This window comes from Ambystoma mexicanum, chromosome 4p, assembly GCF_040938575.1.
Source record: "Ambystoma mexicanum isolate Mex_15411 chromosome 4p, UKY_AmexF1_1, whole genome shotgun sequence".
Taxonomy (NCBI): Eukaryota; Metazoa; Chordata; class Amphibia; order Caudata; family Ambystomatidae; genus Ambystoma; species Ambystoma mexicanum.
The window spans coordinates 546,722,812-546,740,430 of NC_090927.1; the positions used below are offsets into that span (position 1 = coordinate 546,722,812).

Sequence of the window (17,619 nt, forward strand, 5' to 3'; positions counted from 1 at the left end):
GAGTACCGGGACCTGTTAAAGAATTCTGTTGATTTGTTTGGGCGCTTAGCATGATGTAAAATGGCAAAGCTGGCATGTGGATGGAGTACCTACGTATATGATAGTAACTCCTTGTGTACACTTGAAATATGATGCGAATATAATATGTGATAAGTAAGTGGAGTACCTTAAGGGGGAATGATTGCAATAGCTGGCAAGTGCTGGGAGTACATGGCCATGTGGTGCCAATATCTGGGAATAGACAGTTCGACTATACACAAGTGGAATGTTTTGTCAATGGAGCGGTTTGCTCACCCTCACTGTGGTACAGGTTTAGTTGGCCAATCAGGAATTTTAAGAGTCTAATTTGTATCCTTCAATAACTTATTCATGACATGCTCTCTCTCCACATAGGTTGTACGAAGATATATTCTTGGTTCTATTGTTGACAGCGAAAAGAACTATGTGGACGCTCTGAAGCGGATTCTGGAGGTATGGAGCTTTACAGTAATGCCGCCCAACGACTGACCGGCGGAACGCGCGTCTTATATGTTCATGATTGTATCTCTTCCCCTCTGCATTCTAGGAATATGAAAAGCCTCTATCGGAAATGGAGCCAAAGTTACTCAGCGAGAGGAAACTGAAAATGGTCTTTTACCGAATCAAGGAGATCCTTCAATGCCATTCCCTTTTCCAGATAGCCCTGGCTAGCCGCGTGTCCGAGTGGGACTCCATGGAAATGATAGGTGATGTGTTTGTGGCCTCGGTAAGAAAACACATGATGGATACAGGATATGTTCAGAGGAAAAGTATTTAAGTGGCAAGTTTCCTTATATGCAGAACCAGTAAATCTCCCTGGCTTGATTGACTGTTTCTTAAACCATGAAATGAGCCAAAAAAGCATAGGGGTTTCAGCCTTAGTGCTGTATCATTATTGCCACCTATACATATAACTGTACTTTTCTTTTCTCCAGTCTTTCACTCAGTTCTTTAAGTGATTTCTTTGTCTTGCAGGTTGATTTTTTTCTACTTCTTTTTCTACTACTTTTCCTCTAGAGTTTTTATTGGCAAAATGGACGTATGCACGTACACAGCCAGTAACCATGCGAGACATAGAAAGTAAAACATCCCTCAGTGATATCCCGAGATACACACAGTTATGACAGTTAATTGCTACTTGCTGCCATTTTGTCCTTCGAGCACCATGTAGGGACATAATTAGTCAAAGAAGAGGGTGGTCTCCTACAAGATCATTAGGGGAAACAATCAGATGTAATTGAGTGCCCCTTTAACATGACTTGACTCTCCAAGGAAGACAAATACCAATGCCATCTCATATTTGGTGGTAAGCTCACCAACTATAGAGCATGGAGGCCACAGTCCAGAGTTTAATAAATTGTGTGTCATTCAGAGATAATCTTTCCTGGAGAAGAAACTATGGATCATTGAAAAGAACACATATTCCCTCTCGTTCTAGGGAGGATAGTTCAAGGGCAACACGCTCGCCTTGGAAGCAAGACAACGCAGAGCAACACAGGTTCAATTCCCGGGTCCGTGCTTAGAAACCCCTGGGTATTAATCGCCTTAGAAATAACAAATTACAATTAAGGGATAGCTATTCTCCACACATCTACAAAACCCAGCCCCCCCATCATAACTCCTTTTTTTATGCCATCTCTCCATGCCTCCATGGTTTCTCATATCTTCATCTGAGATTCTTAAGCCCATGTATAGTTCAGTAACTCTTAATTTGCAGAATTCGCAGTACTTGTTTTTCTCAGTAAAGGACAAATAATAGTGGCAGTGGTGAATCTTTGGTTTGGGAAAGAGTTTGTGTTCCTGGGTTCACAGTTATAGGATGAAAGCTTATTCCCAAATCATGACTGATGTTGCTTCACCATTTTATTTAGTTATTTATTGTATTTATAAGTAGCACCCAGACCCAGAGGTATCACGGCGCTGAGATCATGGTACAAAATAGGTAAATAGACATTTCAGTAGGATACATGTTGTAATTCAGAATATGTTTTTACGAGTATTTGTTGAACAAGGTTGTTTTTACTTTCTTTCGAAGAGCGTGTAGGAAGGTTCTTCTTGGATACACTGAGGTAGGGCGTTCCATAGGGTGACTCCCTGACACCCTCACCAACTTATCTGTAAAGACACTTAACACAGAAAATAGCAAAGTAAAAGCTAACAAAATAACTAGATCATTGATGGATAAACTATTTTAATATCTTCTCCTATTGCCATCAAACCTTCCCATGCAGAAATTATGGTTCTCAATGTCTATAACAGGAGTCTCCCCAACAGTAATAACTAATGTTGGGCCACTTGTTTTCATTCATGATTGTGAGCGTTTTTCCAGTTGAAACTCATCTGCGACATAAATATTAATTTTGGTGGAGGAGGGATTGCCACTAAAGGGTGTGGCACAGCTTGTGTTTGCATTTTGTATTTTATTAAGATTTATAAAGTTCTTTTGCCAAAGAGCTGCATAAACTTTACAAAAAACGGTACATAATAACAAATTGACGAAATATGAACAATGTGGAGCGAAGGAAAGGAGTGGATATCTGGTGGTCGGAAGTTCCAGAGTTTAGGGGCAAGAAGAGAGAACAAGGAAAAAGGAGGACGACTGTAGGAGGATTTGGGCAGAAAGATGTAAAAGTTGTGAACGAGAGCTCGGGAGGGGGAATAGAGAGAGAGAGACAAAAAAGGTAGGGTGCGGCTTGACCATGATAGTATTTAAAGACAATACAAAGGAAATTAAATAGAAAACAAGAGTAAAAAAGATGAGAAATGGAAAGAAGAGGTGAAGAAATAGAGCATTGGGGAGTTAATGAGAAAAAAGATGAATAGCGGAATTAAAGACCAAATGAAGTTGGGTAGAGAGGAGACCCACAGGAAGATCTGAGCAATAGTCAAGTCTAGATAGAATAGAAGAGGAGATGCGAAGTTTAGTGCTGTGAAAAGATAAAACGTTCATATACAAAAAATCTTATAAGGTGTTAATGGTATATTTGGCCAGTAGTAGACATATGAACATAAAGATAGGGACTAGTCAAACCTTACCAGAAATTGGAAAGCTGAGAGTGAAAAAGAAGGGAACAAAGTAGGAAATGGAAGACCGGAGGGAGCAGTAAAGGAGAGAATGTCTGTTTTTAGAAGGGTTAAGATGCAAGAAATTAGAGGACATTCAAAATTGAACAACAGAAACACTGAGACAGCGAAGTAAAGAAAAATCAGATACAGAAGAAAAGGAAAGAAAGATCTGGGAATTGTTGGTGTAGAAATGACAAGAAAGATTAAAGGACTCAATAAGTGCAGTTAGGGTTGCTGGAGTGCCACGGCTGGGGAGTGACAATCGTCTGACAGAGCACCTGCTGGAACACTGGATCAAATGCTCCTGTGGTGTGCCAATGGGCAGTAGCAGGCCATCATGCAGGGCTCTGTTAGTTGATGGAGGCTGAAGGAAGGAAAGTTAGAGTCTTCAGGCCTTGACATCAAACTGCGATGTAATGGCTTTGCGGCAGATAGGCTGTAGGGGAGGTTACCAGTCTCGAGTGACTATGGCAGTCGAGAGTGGGAAAGCAAGAGGAGTGGCTATTGCAAGCACTTCACCCAGGTTCTCCTTCAGCTAGGGAAATCTAATGGGGCAAAAGACCGGCTCTTGTCCTGGACACTTTGATGCTGGCCAGTGGGTTGCTGCTGTTCTGGTGGGGGAGAGAGGTTTGGGTTGTCACAGGCGCCAGGCGGCAGATGTCTGCCTCAGTTTAGGTGTCTACTTGATCGAACATTTTTGACCTTTTTCCAATTTGTGGTTGTTTTTTGTTCGAAAATGCAGTGGGACACCCCCCACAGCACCTCTACTCAGCCCAACTCAACCTATTCCCTTACCCCACCCCATATATATATTTAATTAAATTTGAATGAAATTCCCCCAAAAAACGATGAAAAGAATTCGGTCAAATTTAAAAGGTCATTTTTTTTCAATCAAGTATGCTAATAGCGTCTATTACCCATATATTGCCACTCATGTCTATGCTTTCTGGACACTGTAATTCCACCCCTACGTGATTTTCTCTCATCTGGCCCCCAATTGGCTTCACAGAGGGCCTGCGGCCCTACTGACATACTCCACTGTTGTACTCCTGTGGTGTGCCTCTTTGGGAAGTGTAGGAGGGCTAATAATTGGTTCGATAATCTGGCCCCTACTGTTTCAGAGCTAGCTGCTCCAACAGAAATGTATCAGACCCCATTTCTTCTATTTATTCTGTCTATCTCAATCTGACCCTTATTTGTTCTTTTTCTGAGCCATCACTTCGACTTCAATGAGGAAGAAACATTGGACTACATTATCTAGCATTTGCACAAGTGCTAATAATTTAGCAAATGCTTAGTTAATACGGAATGGAGCAAACAGCTTTAACCCTAAGCCTTAAAAACGTTTGTACTGGGACAAAACTGAATCACACTCCTTTTTTGTACTGTTTTTGCTGCATAATGTAAAAGCTGCATAAGGTAAAAAGAAATGTTTACCCCATGTCCTATCATGTTACGCAGCAAAATTAGCAAATAATGCAGTCCCCATCAGTTTCACTTTAGTGCCAGATCATCAAAGCTTTGCACTTGTGCAAAAAAGCAGAGCAAATTAATTTATCACAAATTTGGATGCTTACATAGTATGGGATTGAGCATACAGGTTTATCCAAAATCTAAAAATTGTCTTAATCTGAGCAAAACGCAAGCAGGCTGTTTTATTTACTATGGCCTTATTACGAGTGTGGCAGTAAATTGGCTGTGTTACCGTGATGCTGTTCCCACCTTTTCTGGCACCCTGCAGTGCCAGAATCAACGGCCGTTTACGGTTTGTTGGCCGCGCGCAATCCAGCATGCCAGAAACAGGCATCACGGTAACACTGGGGAAAAGGGCATACGCTGGCCGCACCATCTTCCAGGGTACCCGTGTTCCCAGTATGACCATGCAGGATGCAGCAGCACCGGAAAAAGTGGCACCTACTAATACTGTGACTGGAAAAACTGTGACCAGAAATTAAGTGATCGTCGAAGCAGGAAACTGGCCGGCACCATCATTAAAATCACAATCCACTGCAATATGAGGGTACCAGCAGACATCCAACCCTCCTGACTCCAGAAATATATCCCTCAGGATGGCATCTTGCAGAGACCCGTCAACGCAAGCCACATTTCACGGAGGTAGAGCTGTACATGCTCACCAACAACATAGTAGAGCAAGCTGGGGAGCTGTTTTCTACGGACCAGCGCCACCGAACCCAGCAGCGGAAAAATGAAATATGGCAGGCAGTGGCACAAAATGTGTCTGCAGTGGGGATGACCCCATGTACAATGAAGGACTCTCACAAGCGGTGTGACGACCTCCGCCTGAGGGTCAGGAACCTCCTGTCTGCACACTGCAGACAGTAAATGTCAACAGGTGGTGGAACCTCCTCTCCAAACCGGCTCCTGCTCTGGGAGGAGAAGTGCAGCAGTGTGCTGCACATGGAGGGAATTGAAGGAGTGGGTGCTGTGGAGGCCAGAGCCGGGACACCTGTTGAGGGCGGTGAGTACATGAAGCCCCAATATCAACAACACACCTCGCTGCCAGGCACCCCCCCTCCCCCTTGCCACTGTGGAGTGTGTGCCCAACACGCATCACATTTCCATTGCCTGCAACCACATTTGTCAGGGGACAGCACCAGCCCATGTGGCCTGTGATGTCAGTCACTGTGAAACCCCAGTCCAGCCACGTGTGGAGGCACACATTAAACTATGTCCATGGTTGCAAGTAAGCACTGCCCTATGTATAACACCTCTTCTTGGCAGTATTGTAACTTCTCCTTGTCTACTTTATATCTGTTATCTGCTAGAATGGTCATCAACTGAATAGAATTTTGTCTGCACTCATCTTTCGTGGTGCTACAAATTAAAATGTCATCAATGTATTGTATCACCGTACTCTTACGATCAATATTGCCTAAATCCATCTGTAGGACTCTGTTAAAGATCGATGGGGACTCACAGTAGCCCTGGGGCAGGCTAGTATGTTTCAGTCGAGTTTGGCAGAACAAAAAGGAAGTCAAATCGTGTGAGCCTTTGTGCAACGGGATCGATAAAAACACATTTTTCAAATCGATCACTGTGGAATATCGAGTTTCCACCGGATACTGCATAGTATCGACGCGGGATTAGGAACTGAAGGAAATTCAGCATCTACAATCTGGTTAATCGGTCTCATATCTTATATACATCTCCATGACCCTCCTTTAGATTTTTTGATCGGATATACCGCAGTATTACACAATGATTGCGATGGCACGAGAATCCCTTGTTTCATCAATGCTGAAATGGTCTGAAATATACCTTCATCAACCTCTTGAGACATGGGGTACTGTTTTGCTTGAGGTAAAATCAATCCTGGCTTCAGCTTTATTTTAACTTCCCCTATTCCCTTTAATAAACCTACGTCATAAGGGCCCGTGGGCCAAAGGATGCTTGGCACCTTCTCCAAGTCTTCCTGAACAATTGCTGGACGCTGCCGCATTATCGCTATTCTCTGTGAGACTAACCTCTTTTCTATCCTTATCCAGTATGTGATGCTCGTAAAGAACACCCCTTCATCATCTGTTTGGTCTTTTCTGAATATGTTGTCATCAGTTATGTCAGTCAATCAGTACCCTTCCTCGAGAGCAATTCCTGTTCTCCAAGTCTACCCTCATCTACTCCTTCGAGCATTGCCATTTCCCTTCGTAGTATGGCAGCTTCTAATTCTGTAGGGATAGTCTGTCCACCCTCTTCGTCCATAGTTATTTGTGGTCTAAACATTCTCGCAATTTCTCCCAACAAGCCAAGTAGCCATGTCAGTAAAATGCTCACTCAATATAGAGAAATCTCTGGATCTACTGGAACGCCCCGCAGAGCCACTTGCCCTGTGAACACCAGCAATGTTCCCTCTAAGCTGTGCGCATGTGCGCTTGCCCAGCTTCCTTTTGGGTGCCGCTCAGAAGATCTTTAGCAGTGCTCACAGGCAATTCTCACCTACTCAATAAGATTTAATAAGGCACAAGCCACAGAAATTACCAGACATTTGCTTTCTCTTAAAATAATTAACTAGTCATGATATTCTGTTGTAGCTCATTTACATTACCCTACTATGCAAAAATGACCTTAAAAACATAAAAACAGAACACAGCCACAATAGGTACAAACGAATATGAAAAAGTGGCTCCATGAACAGAAACATCTAACTAAGATATGCTTGCACACATTAACCAACTACTGTTCCCTGCCCACTCATGAAACCTATGCTTTAGTCTATGATGCGCTTACTCTAACCTCTACCCCAAAACATACTTAGATATTACCAGACAAGCTTGACTCTTCCTCTATTGGCTCTGCGAAAGGTTACCAGACATGTACCTGCATGCACTTATTTTATCTTTGTTGCAATTTGAATAGTGTTCAAGTACCAGAACCTCTGTTATTCATTGTGCCTTATAGCAAGTTCCCTTTTGGAAGGCCTTCCAGTGACTACCCTGGCACCCCTGAGATGTGTCCTGCATGCTGCAGCACGACTCATGAAAGAACTCTGAAAATCCTGACCCTCCTCTAACTGCACTGGCTCCCATTGCAAGCGTGTATCATCTTCAAATCCTGTTGCATCATCTACACGGCTGTCACCCTGAAGTCCCCAAGCTACCTCACTGAGAAACTCAGCATCTCCAGAGGCCTGTAATTCACCAATAGTAAGGAAATGTGAAGGCTGTAAACTCTGACGGTGCAGGAAGGAAAAAACAAGAGGAACAGCCTTCTCCAACTATACTGCAAGACTCTGGATCCTCCTACCATCAACATTAGACTTACCCCATTGCTGCAACAGTTCAGGAAAGAGCTCAAGACCTTCCTCTTCAAAGAATGACTCTTCTGTAACACATAGGTCCACTCAATCTCCACTCCCTATTGTACCTGTGACTCTGATCTGCCCACGATTGTCTCCTCCCCTAGTTGCTTGTAGATGTCTTGCTGCAAATTGGCCACTGTTGCCCTCCCCTGTTAGCTCCCACTCCCTTGTCTGTTTCCCTCACTGTGTTCTTCCCCCTACGATTGATTCCCGAAGCCAGGTCCGCACTCAATGAATGCATTAATAATATTAATAACAAAAGCATCACCTATGTAACCTAATTATCATCTCAAATATCGGATACTGACTGTAGGTAAACAGGCTACTTGGATGTGTAACCTCATCCCATGCTTCCAATTCTCAGTACATATGTCACACAAGTGCTTTGAAGTGGTCCCTAGCATGTTAACACATTATAAAACTCAAATATTAATTTGCTCTCTAAGAATTTTGAGTAGACCAATGTCATGCTCAAAGTCTTCTACTTTAGCATTGCTAACATTTACCCTATAAGTGGAGAACAACATTGTAATATCACTTACTTGGCCTGCAAGGGATAATGGGTATTAGTATTAGGGCAACAGATATTCGGACAGGAGAATGCTTTTCACACAATCTGCATCCTTTCTAAGTGTTCAGAGTGGCATTGGGCATAGACCTTAACACATTATATTGTAATTCGATGTTATACAATAACGATTTCACTTATCAGTTGTATAATCCTACCCAACAATATAAGGGTGGAATAAGTTGCAAACTATCTTGTGTGCTCTGCAAAATAATTGTGAATCTGCAGATTATTGACATTTTCTTAACATGCATATAATATCATGGTGAGGCACTAAATATGCTTTGCGTGCATTATGGGTATACAAATATCCCAGTGAGTGTTTAACTGCTACAATCCCTCACATTTTACAATGCCCTGACAATCAGTGTTGGAGTCCAGCACAGGAGCTGGGGAAAGGTACAGGTGAAAGGGCACAGGAGAACACTCCTTGTGGGTGATGAACAAATTAGTAACTTTCAAAAACCAAGTCAGTTGTTTTGGTAGTACAGTACCGTGTAGAAAATGTGTTTGTTTGCTGAAGGAAAGGAAACTCTAGTAATAGTCTAGAGAATTGCACTTTCTGTTTCTTTCTATGCTGAGGGCATGTTCATGTAAACATGTGTTCTGTGTTTACTAACTGTAGCAGCCCCCTGCATCTTGTTTAACTGATAACAATGTATTACAGAGGGATCCCAAGTTACAGAAACAAGGCTCTCAAGCTGTTCTACCTCTGAGCATTGTTGTTATTAACCTAAAAGGCATACATATGTGATTTACTTCAACAGGGCGCTATAAGAAACCTCAGTAAGCCTCTTGTTGAATTTAGTCTAGGCTGTGGTGAGGAAGGGCGGGAAAAACTATAGGCTGTATATGTGCCCTGTAATTTTACTTCCTATGTCATAGTTACAAGCAAGGCTCTGATAAGAATTTGCTTCCTACTTAGAGTGAACTGATTTTTCAGGAAGTAAAAATAAGTAATTAGAGTTGCCAACAGGAATACTTTATGCTTATTAACAGATGTTCTTTGCCCTTAAAATTCATCTTGAGATTGGCCAGAAATATTATTAGAGTTCCTTTCTATGCCACTGCTCTGCTGATCACTGATTCGAAAAAATATCAGTGGGGTTTTGTGGGCAGAAGCCAGTGGTTGGTTCCTATGTGTTCATTGTTTTGCATTTTTATTTTGCACATTTTTTGGTTTTTAGGGAGTAAAAATGTATGGTGTATGTGTCTCTAGATGTAAGGCTGGTTTTGATTAACTCACAAGGCAACATAATGTGGATAGTAAGTAGAAGCTAGGGAATTTTGATAATCATATTCTGTGGTGAGGTTTTCTGACATAATTATCCTTACACAAATTAAGAGATGTTCTCATGGCCCTTGAATTACTTAATTAAAGTGGTACATAAACTCACATTGGCTTGTTTTCTGACACATTCCTTTTAGTTGTCTTTATTCTATCTGCAAATATTGTATCCGGTCTGATGTTTGTCACATCAGTTATGAAAAGCAATATTTGTTTTTTGTAATACACCTGAGTGTTTTTCCAGTGACATAAAGCACACATTTATCTCTGCACACAAGTACTTTTGCTAGCTACTGTGGAATAGCTTGAGGTCTTGATCTGGTTGATGAGTTTTCTTTATGATCGCAAATAAAAAGAAAATTGTTTAACCTATGTGTTTGGAAAAAGTGTTATAACATGCTCCTTTTATGCCGATTAGTGAAGAATTGCAGTGGGTTTGGAAGGGGCAATTCCTTTCCAAACTCTCTTGGGAGATGGTAGCTCACTACCCATGCTCACAAATTGGCTTACCTCATGAGTCAATTACGCACATGGAAAATTAAGTGCGCACAAAAGGCAACCAGTTGTGCACTTAAAGAAAAATAATTAGAGGAACCATTGGGTATGGGATCTGGCATCTTATCCTTAGGTTATTCCAGATCTACCATTTCACTTCTTTATCCATTTGCAGGCCTCCTTCAGGGAGTCACGCGTTCCCTCCTTCTACCCCAAGACTGGATTCTCTTTCCTCGTCTGACATGTCTTTTCCCCAAGTAGTGTGACTATTATCTTCCTCACCTTTGTCTAGGTTCAGTCTGCTGAAGGGCAATTCTCTACATCCATGACTGAATGGAATTTCTTCTTCGCTTCGTGATCGAAATGCTAGGGATTGATCCCTCTTCCCTTGAATTCCTTACTTGCTACCTTCCTTTAATTCTTGATAGACCTTATCGATCCTTTCTCCGATGCTCACCGCATCAAAGCGTTCTTCTTCCAATCCTACTCTAGATGCCATTGGCATTGCTTCCTTTATTGGAAGAAACTCTTCTATTCTATCCCATCATATTTCTGGGCTTGGCCCTACTGGCTTGGTACGAATAAGACTGGTATCAAGACATTGCTGTCTTCTTTTTCGTTCTATTTCTTCATCTAGTTCTCTTTGCTTTCTCGCATCCATTCTAGTTCTTTGTTTCTCTTGCCTTTGTTCTTCTCTCCTTACTCCTTCCCTTCTTTCCTCTTCTTCCCTTCGTCTCTGTAATCTTTTGTCCCTTAGTCTTTGTGCTTCATCCTCTTTTCTCTTCCTTTGTCCTCTATCCCTGTCTTCTATTGCTCCCTGCCTATTGTCATACTTTCTTTGTTCTTCTGCCTGTTATTTTTTCTCTTGCTCCTCCTGATATATCTGTTCTTGTCACTCCCTGCTCTTCCTTTTCTGCTTGTCTTCTTTTAATCTCTTCTCTTGTTCTTTGTCCTTTCTTTCTTGTTTGTCCTTATCTTCTCTTTGCCTAACTTCCTTGATGCTTTTCCCATCTATTTTAAGTAATATCTGTCCACCCATCCATTCGTTCTGCATGAGCGCCATCTCGTCAGCTTTATCCTTCTCTCCTTTCCATCTCTTAAGCTCCCTATCTATTTCTGTCGATAGATTTGACTCCTTTCTTCTTTGTCTTGTATGCTATTATATATCTCTTCTTTTCTCTTATTCTCACCTGGCCTGTCGTCGCTACTCTAAGTGGGGGGTTCATATATCAGAATACTATACCCGTCACCGCTTTCAACTCCTTTAAAGGATACAACCCTATTTCTTCCATACTAGCACCTTTTACTTCGGGTGAGGTAAGGGGAGCTGAGGGCTCAACACATTCCTCCTTACGCTGACTAAGCATCCACACCTCAGGTGGCGGATCTTTCCTTTCTTCTTGGTACATTTTCCAGAACTCTAGAATCACTAATATTTTCTCCAATTCCTTCCCCATGTACACAGAGTGCAAGTATGTGGTCATGTGTTGCAATATTGCTTTTGAGAATGATCCCCCTTGTGGCCACAGTATGAACATTTTATCTGCTGTGCCTTTCACCAATTCTGCACTATACGTTTTGAGCTTGGGCATATGCTTTGGTCATGTTTTGCATAAGTGCATAAGCGGAGTGTCTCCCATGATGACAAGTCTCAATTGACTGTCAATACTTACCAGACTTATGAAATAACCTTTATACTTTTGCTTAAATCACCACTTTTTCAACACCTTTAAAACAACAAATATGAGCATGCACCATCAATCGCTGCTCAAGCCTCTGATTTCTTAATTAGCTATCTTTACCTTTTGATTGGTACCAATCACTTTGCTATGTTCAATCACTATTGCTGCTCAACTTTTTCAATTACTTCACAACTTCTATCATTTTTAGATATTTTTACTCAACAAACAACATACAGACTAATCGACATTACACATTAATAATCACCTTTTTCTCTCTGCCTTTACTTTGTACCCTTTACAGGGTTTGAGAAGTCACCTTACGTAAACCTGTTTACGCATTATATGTTTCTGCTCTATCACCGTTGGGATTTGAAATGTCTCTTTCTGAAACTCCCTTGAGCCAGGACTCTAGGCATCCCCTTTATTTGCCATTCCCCTTAGTCTACTCACCATTCGTTCGTTAATTGACTCGAGGCCTTCGTATCCCTCCAATCCGACTGTTTCACCTTCCGTCTGCAGAGCCCCAGTGGAAACCGGGCAGGGATTTCGTCAAAGGGGGATCTGCCCACTGTCTTGGTTTTTCTTGCAAGTTTATTTCTATCGGCCGCTCTCCACAGGAAACCCCGTGATCTTCCGGCTAATGGCAGAGGATGCTCGATCGTCCAAAAATCTGGAGACAAACTAGTTTGCATCTTTTCCAACCATCCACACCGCTACCACGTGAGCATATGGCCCTTTGGGTATCGTGCATGGAATGGATGGGGATGCAGAATAACTCTGACACCAAATATTCGAACCAACTCAGGAAGAGGGCAAATGTGCTTTTTTATTAACAATTATCTAAAACAGGGAGATACAACGGACATCAACGGACGTTTGCTCTAGCTCTGTGTATTTCTCATGAAAACACCCTTCTATACAAAAAGTACATCAGAGGTAACGTTATACTATGTGGCAAATAATAGAAAACCTACTAAGGACTGTGATTGGTTTAAGGGGAATATCTAAGTATACATTGCATAGGGTCTAGGATTGTGATTTGCTGCCCACTGTCAGGTGGACAATGTATGTCTACCTCTAAAAACATGTCATCTTCAACACTATTAAGTACACAGGTTATCATTGGTCTTCAAACTATAATGCCCTTTGTTATATGGCCCTCTAAAATTGGTTGGCATGCTTATGCAATGACTGGAACATTCAGTTCATGTAGCAGCACGTAAATTCAGATCCAGGTGCCAGGAGGTGGACTTGACTTTACCTTCCCACCAAATTAGACTAACATCTCTCATCACCCATGCCTTCTGCCATGAAGAATGTCTTTGAACTTGGCCATGCAAAGTATTCTTGTATCTGGGAATATAAGGGAGTGCGAGCACTCACTATCGTTGTTCTAGGACTCCACGCTCAACTCTATTTCCATCCTTGGGTCATGTGACAAGGAGACCATGATTTTGTCCATTTTGCAGCATTTAAATGTCTTAAATTAATAAAAATTGGCATGCTTAGTATTCTTTCTTTGCACCTTAACAGGGGAGGATTCAGATTTGCACGTTCACTGCCTTCAAGAATAGATAATCGACCATGGCTGCTTCAGTATTTGATACCAGGCCAAACAGCCATGACATTCGTTTCGACAATCTCAGCTTATTCTTGCTGTGACACAGTTCTCGCCTTTTCTCTCCCAAGGTCCTGGCATATTAAATTCATGATACCGATGTCCAGCTTCTATACAATGGCGGCTTTGCCTGCAGTCTATTCACCACATATAGCCAGCTTCTAAGATTACTCAATGTACTTGCGTTACTGCATCTGTACAGTTATTGAATAGTTTGCATTTTCTGCAGTGCGTCACATGCGTGCAGGCGTCTTCTTGCATATTAAAGTATACTTAATTCTTAACTTCATCATCAGTTTCTATAAGATCCATGCATTCTCTTAAGCTAGTATTCTCAGGACGTCACGCTCGTCTTTCGTGATGTCACCAGCTCGTCTTCCTGCTCCTTTTCAGATTCCTTCAAGGAGATCCGCCTCAGATTGTTGTCTCTTTTTTGATACATTCGGTAGGGCTGTCTCAGTGGGTACCTTCTTTCTAATATTCGTCGTGGTTTGGTCACAACTGCTGGTGTCAAGCATGGCATGATCTCAGGCTTCCAACATACAGGGGATAGGGGGGCGGGATTTCCTGCAGGGGCATATAACTGCTCCTCTACATTATTATTATTCATACATTTATTAATTATTTAAAAAAGCAGGCAATTCAGATTTGTAAACATATGATAGAGGAGAATGTGACTCTCATAACACATTTTTCAATTTTTTCATATTAACAAATGGAAAACTGTGTTATGAGCGTGACATTCCCCTCCATCTTATGAGTACAAATCTGAATTGCCTATATGTTTGAATAATTAATAAATATATATGAATAATAATAATAATGCTTCAAAGAAACATTGTTGAGCTTAGAGTGCCACCACTGAGTCTTGGCTCCCCATAAAGCCATCCATATTTCCAGTAATGGAAAAGAGACTATGTGCCTTCTGGGAACTATTTATATGACTTATTATGCTGATCACTGTGTTTCAAAGTTCTTTGAAATTAAACTTAATGAGAATTAAGGCTGGAACTCTATCACAGAAAGTTAATAGGCTAGTGGAATCAACATTTTTTTTAAATCAACATTTTTAAATGTATGGATAATGTTGATTCCACCATTATATTTCTGTGACAGAGTTCCAGCTTTAAAGAGGCGATATGCCCCTCGGCGGCGGGTCGTCCCTGTCGGTAACAGCCCGTCACCCAAGTTAAGGGCCTGAGCAAAGGCCGGTTGTGCCGTTACTGACAGGGTCAGCATCCTCTGAGGGGCATATCGCCTTTAGCGCCTGCAAGGAACTACACTGAGGTGCTAAAAGCCATGTTAATATTTAAAAGAAAAGGAACAACATACCTCTTTTCCATCCTGTGATGCTGCGTCGGGAACCGGAATCTGTCTTCAGTGTTGATTCTTAAGTGCAAGTATGTTTGTTATGATGCTGCTGCTCTCTGTAAAGGCCCTTCACTCAGGCATCCTACTTTGCTTTGGCATTTTGTTCCCAGCAGTTACAGTCCATCACCACAGCCAGTAACAGTATGAGCACATGAAATTATACGTCTCGATGCTGTTAGGGGAGTTTTCCTAAAGTCCCACTTGGAGGTAAGACTTTAGTAAGCTTTCCCAGTGGTTTGTAGATCTCCAACTCTTAGTATCAGTCTGTACTACTCAGGGACTTTGGTAGAATGGTAGAGCAGGCAGGCTTTCTTAAGAGGAAGATGTGATCTTTAGGTAAGTACACTGAACCCAGTTAGTAATGCACATCAAAGAAACACTTACACATACATTTATATTAAAATATAGATTTATTATATTTACACAAGAGTCACTGTTGAATACTTAGCACAATAAACCAACACACATTGGTATACTTTACAATGCTCTTTCCAAATGCCACTTCTTAGTTGGTAGTTGCTGAATGCGCACAATTGTTACAGGAGTTTGACAGGTCTACCCTATTATCAGTAATAACGCGCACCCAGAAAGTAATGCAGTAATTGCATTTAGTCAGCATACACATATAAAATAGTGTTTTTTGGAAGGAAAGCAGCTGGTTGGTGTTATCCTAGTAGCGCTTCAGGTTCTAGAGGCAGTTTACATGCACAGCAAGTATTTTAAAGTCCAAAACACAACCCTAGCTAAAAGGTAGTTTGGTGAGGCTTAATGACTTGAAAAGTAGCAGAAGTCAAAGGTTCCTGTGGATACTTTCTAGTCTCTGGGAAAGAGGATACAAGAAGACTTAACCAACGTTGGAGACCCTGTTAAAGGACTTGCTAAAGTGACACAAGCAGTGGCTTGAGTCAAGGTAAGAGGGGGTTGCCCTGGACACTCGACGTGCACTCCAGCACTCTGGAGCAACTTTCCGGAATAAGGTAAGCACCTTAGGTTTGAAGAAAACGTTCCTGTTGGATGCTCGACGATGTTGCAGCTCTGGACCCAACCTCCGGATTCCTTGGTCTGATGACGAAATGCAGGCCAATGGATGGGATCTCTCAGCAGCAGTCTTGAGGGAGGACCTCTGGCACGGCTTTCATCAACTTCTCTGGTGACTGCGGTTTTGGCGCCTTTTCTGCAGTACCAACAAAGGACGCAATTTGCCCGGTCAGTCTTCTTCGATTACTGCAGTCCCACCCTCTGATGAGGCGGGGTCTGGCCAAGTTGGATTATGCCTCTGGAGAGTTCATACGCGCTCAGCAAAGACTTTGGTGAATTCAGCCTCTCCACAATGATGCACTCAAAATGGGCAGAAGGTCTCCTGGTATTGGGGTTCCACTGCTCTGGAAACTCACAGGACCTTGGGAGATGGCTCAAAACAAAGTTTGTCTTGGAACTGGTTGTTCCCACCAGTCAAAGGGAACGAGTCGTCCTCTTTGGAGTTCCTCTTTTGCACATAAAACAGGGTCAGGACAGCAATGGTTGCTTGACAGTGTTGCAAAGGGTCTACAGGTGTCTCTGGTCGTCTTCTTCTTTGGTTATTTCAGCTTCCAGTGGACGACTTGCTTTTCACTCCAGGAACCTCGCCCTTTATCCAGTTCCAGCACTCAATCCTCTGCAATCTTCCTCAGCAGTTTACAGAAAGGGGCGTTTGGCTATCCAATCAGGACATCCAGACCCTCTGCGGGAGCTGGTCCCATTCAGGCACTCTGACAAAGGACATGAGGGGTGGGAAACTCCTCCCCCACTTCCTGCCTGCCCAGACACTGGAGTCTAGGTGGGGCCACCCAAGGGTTTCCGCCAATGGCAAAACACAGACACACGCCTCCCCCTCCCAGAATGGTAGAAGAAGGGCTGACAAAGAACAACTATGCTAGTAATGGTGAAAAAAGCAGGGAGGCCCCAAGTTAGTACTTGGGTGCTCCTATTGTGCACTACAGAAGCTCTGTGCATAGCCTGCAGTAGAAAAATCAGACAATAGTTGGTAGAACACGTCCACTGCCACCAGCCATAACTAGGAGATTTTCTGTGTGATTAAAAAGTCACAGGAGCAGAGAGAAGGGGATGGATACCAGCTATCCCTTTAGCACTTCACATAAGGCGGTGTGTGCCAATCTCTCAGACTATAAAATCTAGTAGAGATACTATGTATCCTTAAGAAATGTACTTAATATAGGATAAAGAAAAAGAATCTCAGAGGAGGACCCTAAGAATCCACAACAACACTGCCCATAAGGAGCTGTGTGCTCCAATAGTACAATACAGATGTCTTTAAGAGTTATAGAGGAAGATAGACTCAATAAGACAGGTACAATAGACAGAATAGAGTTCCAGAAGATAGAGCCCAAAAGAATGAATGAGTGGAAAAAGGCTACACTCATTCAGGATTAATGAAAAAGGTCCAGACGTCCATCAAAAAGTGCTGGGAGTCTCCTCAAGGGAGGGGGTGAAGCATAAAAATGATAAATCTCCCTAACAGCGGCTGATGGCTTAAGACACAGATTTTGTTCCATGCATAAGTCTCTGGCAGCCTCCTACGTAATGTACTTGGAGAGTGGGGAAAGGAACCACAGTGGCTGAGTAGCATGTTCATAGTGAATTGTGAGAAGTTTCTTTCCAGTGCCCAGTAGTGCTGTGGTGGTGAAAAAAATAATACTT

General features: G+C 42.3%; 1 protein-coding gene across 2 annotated transcripts in view; it reads left to right on the forward strand.

Moving 5' to 3' along the window:
• The window catches only part of ARHGEF10 (Rho guanine nucleotide exchange factor 10), a 1,326,864-nt gene that overhangs the window by 569,398 nt on the left and 739,847 nt on the right, over positions 1-17,619 (forward strand). For both annotated transcript variants that reach the window (XM_069606090.1, XM_069606091.1), the window contains exons 12-13: positions 394-471; positions 566-745. In XM_069606090.1, coding sequence (XP_069462191.1) covers positions 394-471; positions 566-745 — 258 coding nt within the window. The remainder of the gene's footprint in view (positions 1-393; positions 472-565; positions 746-17,619) is intronic.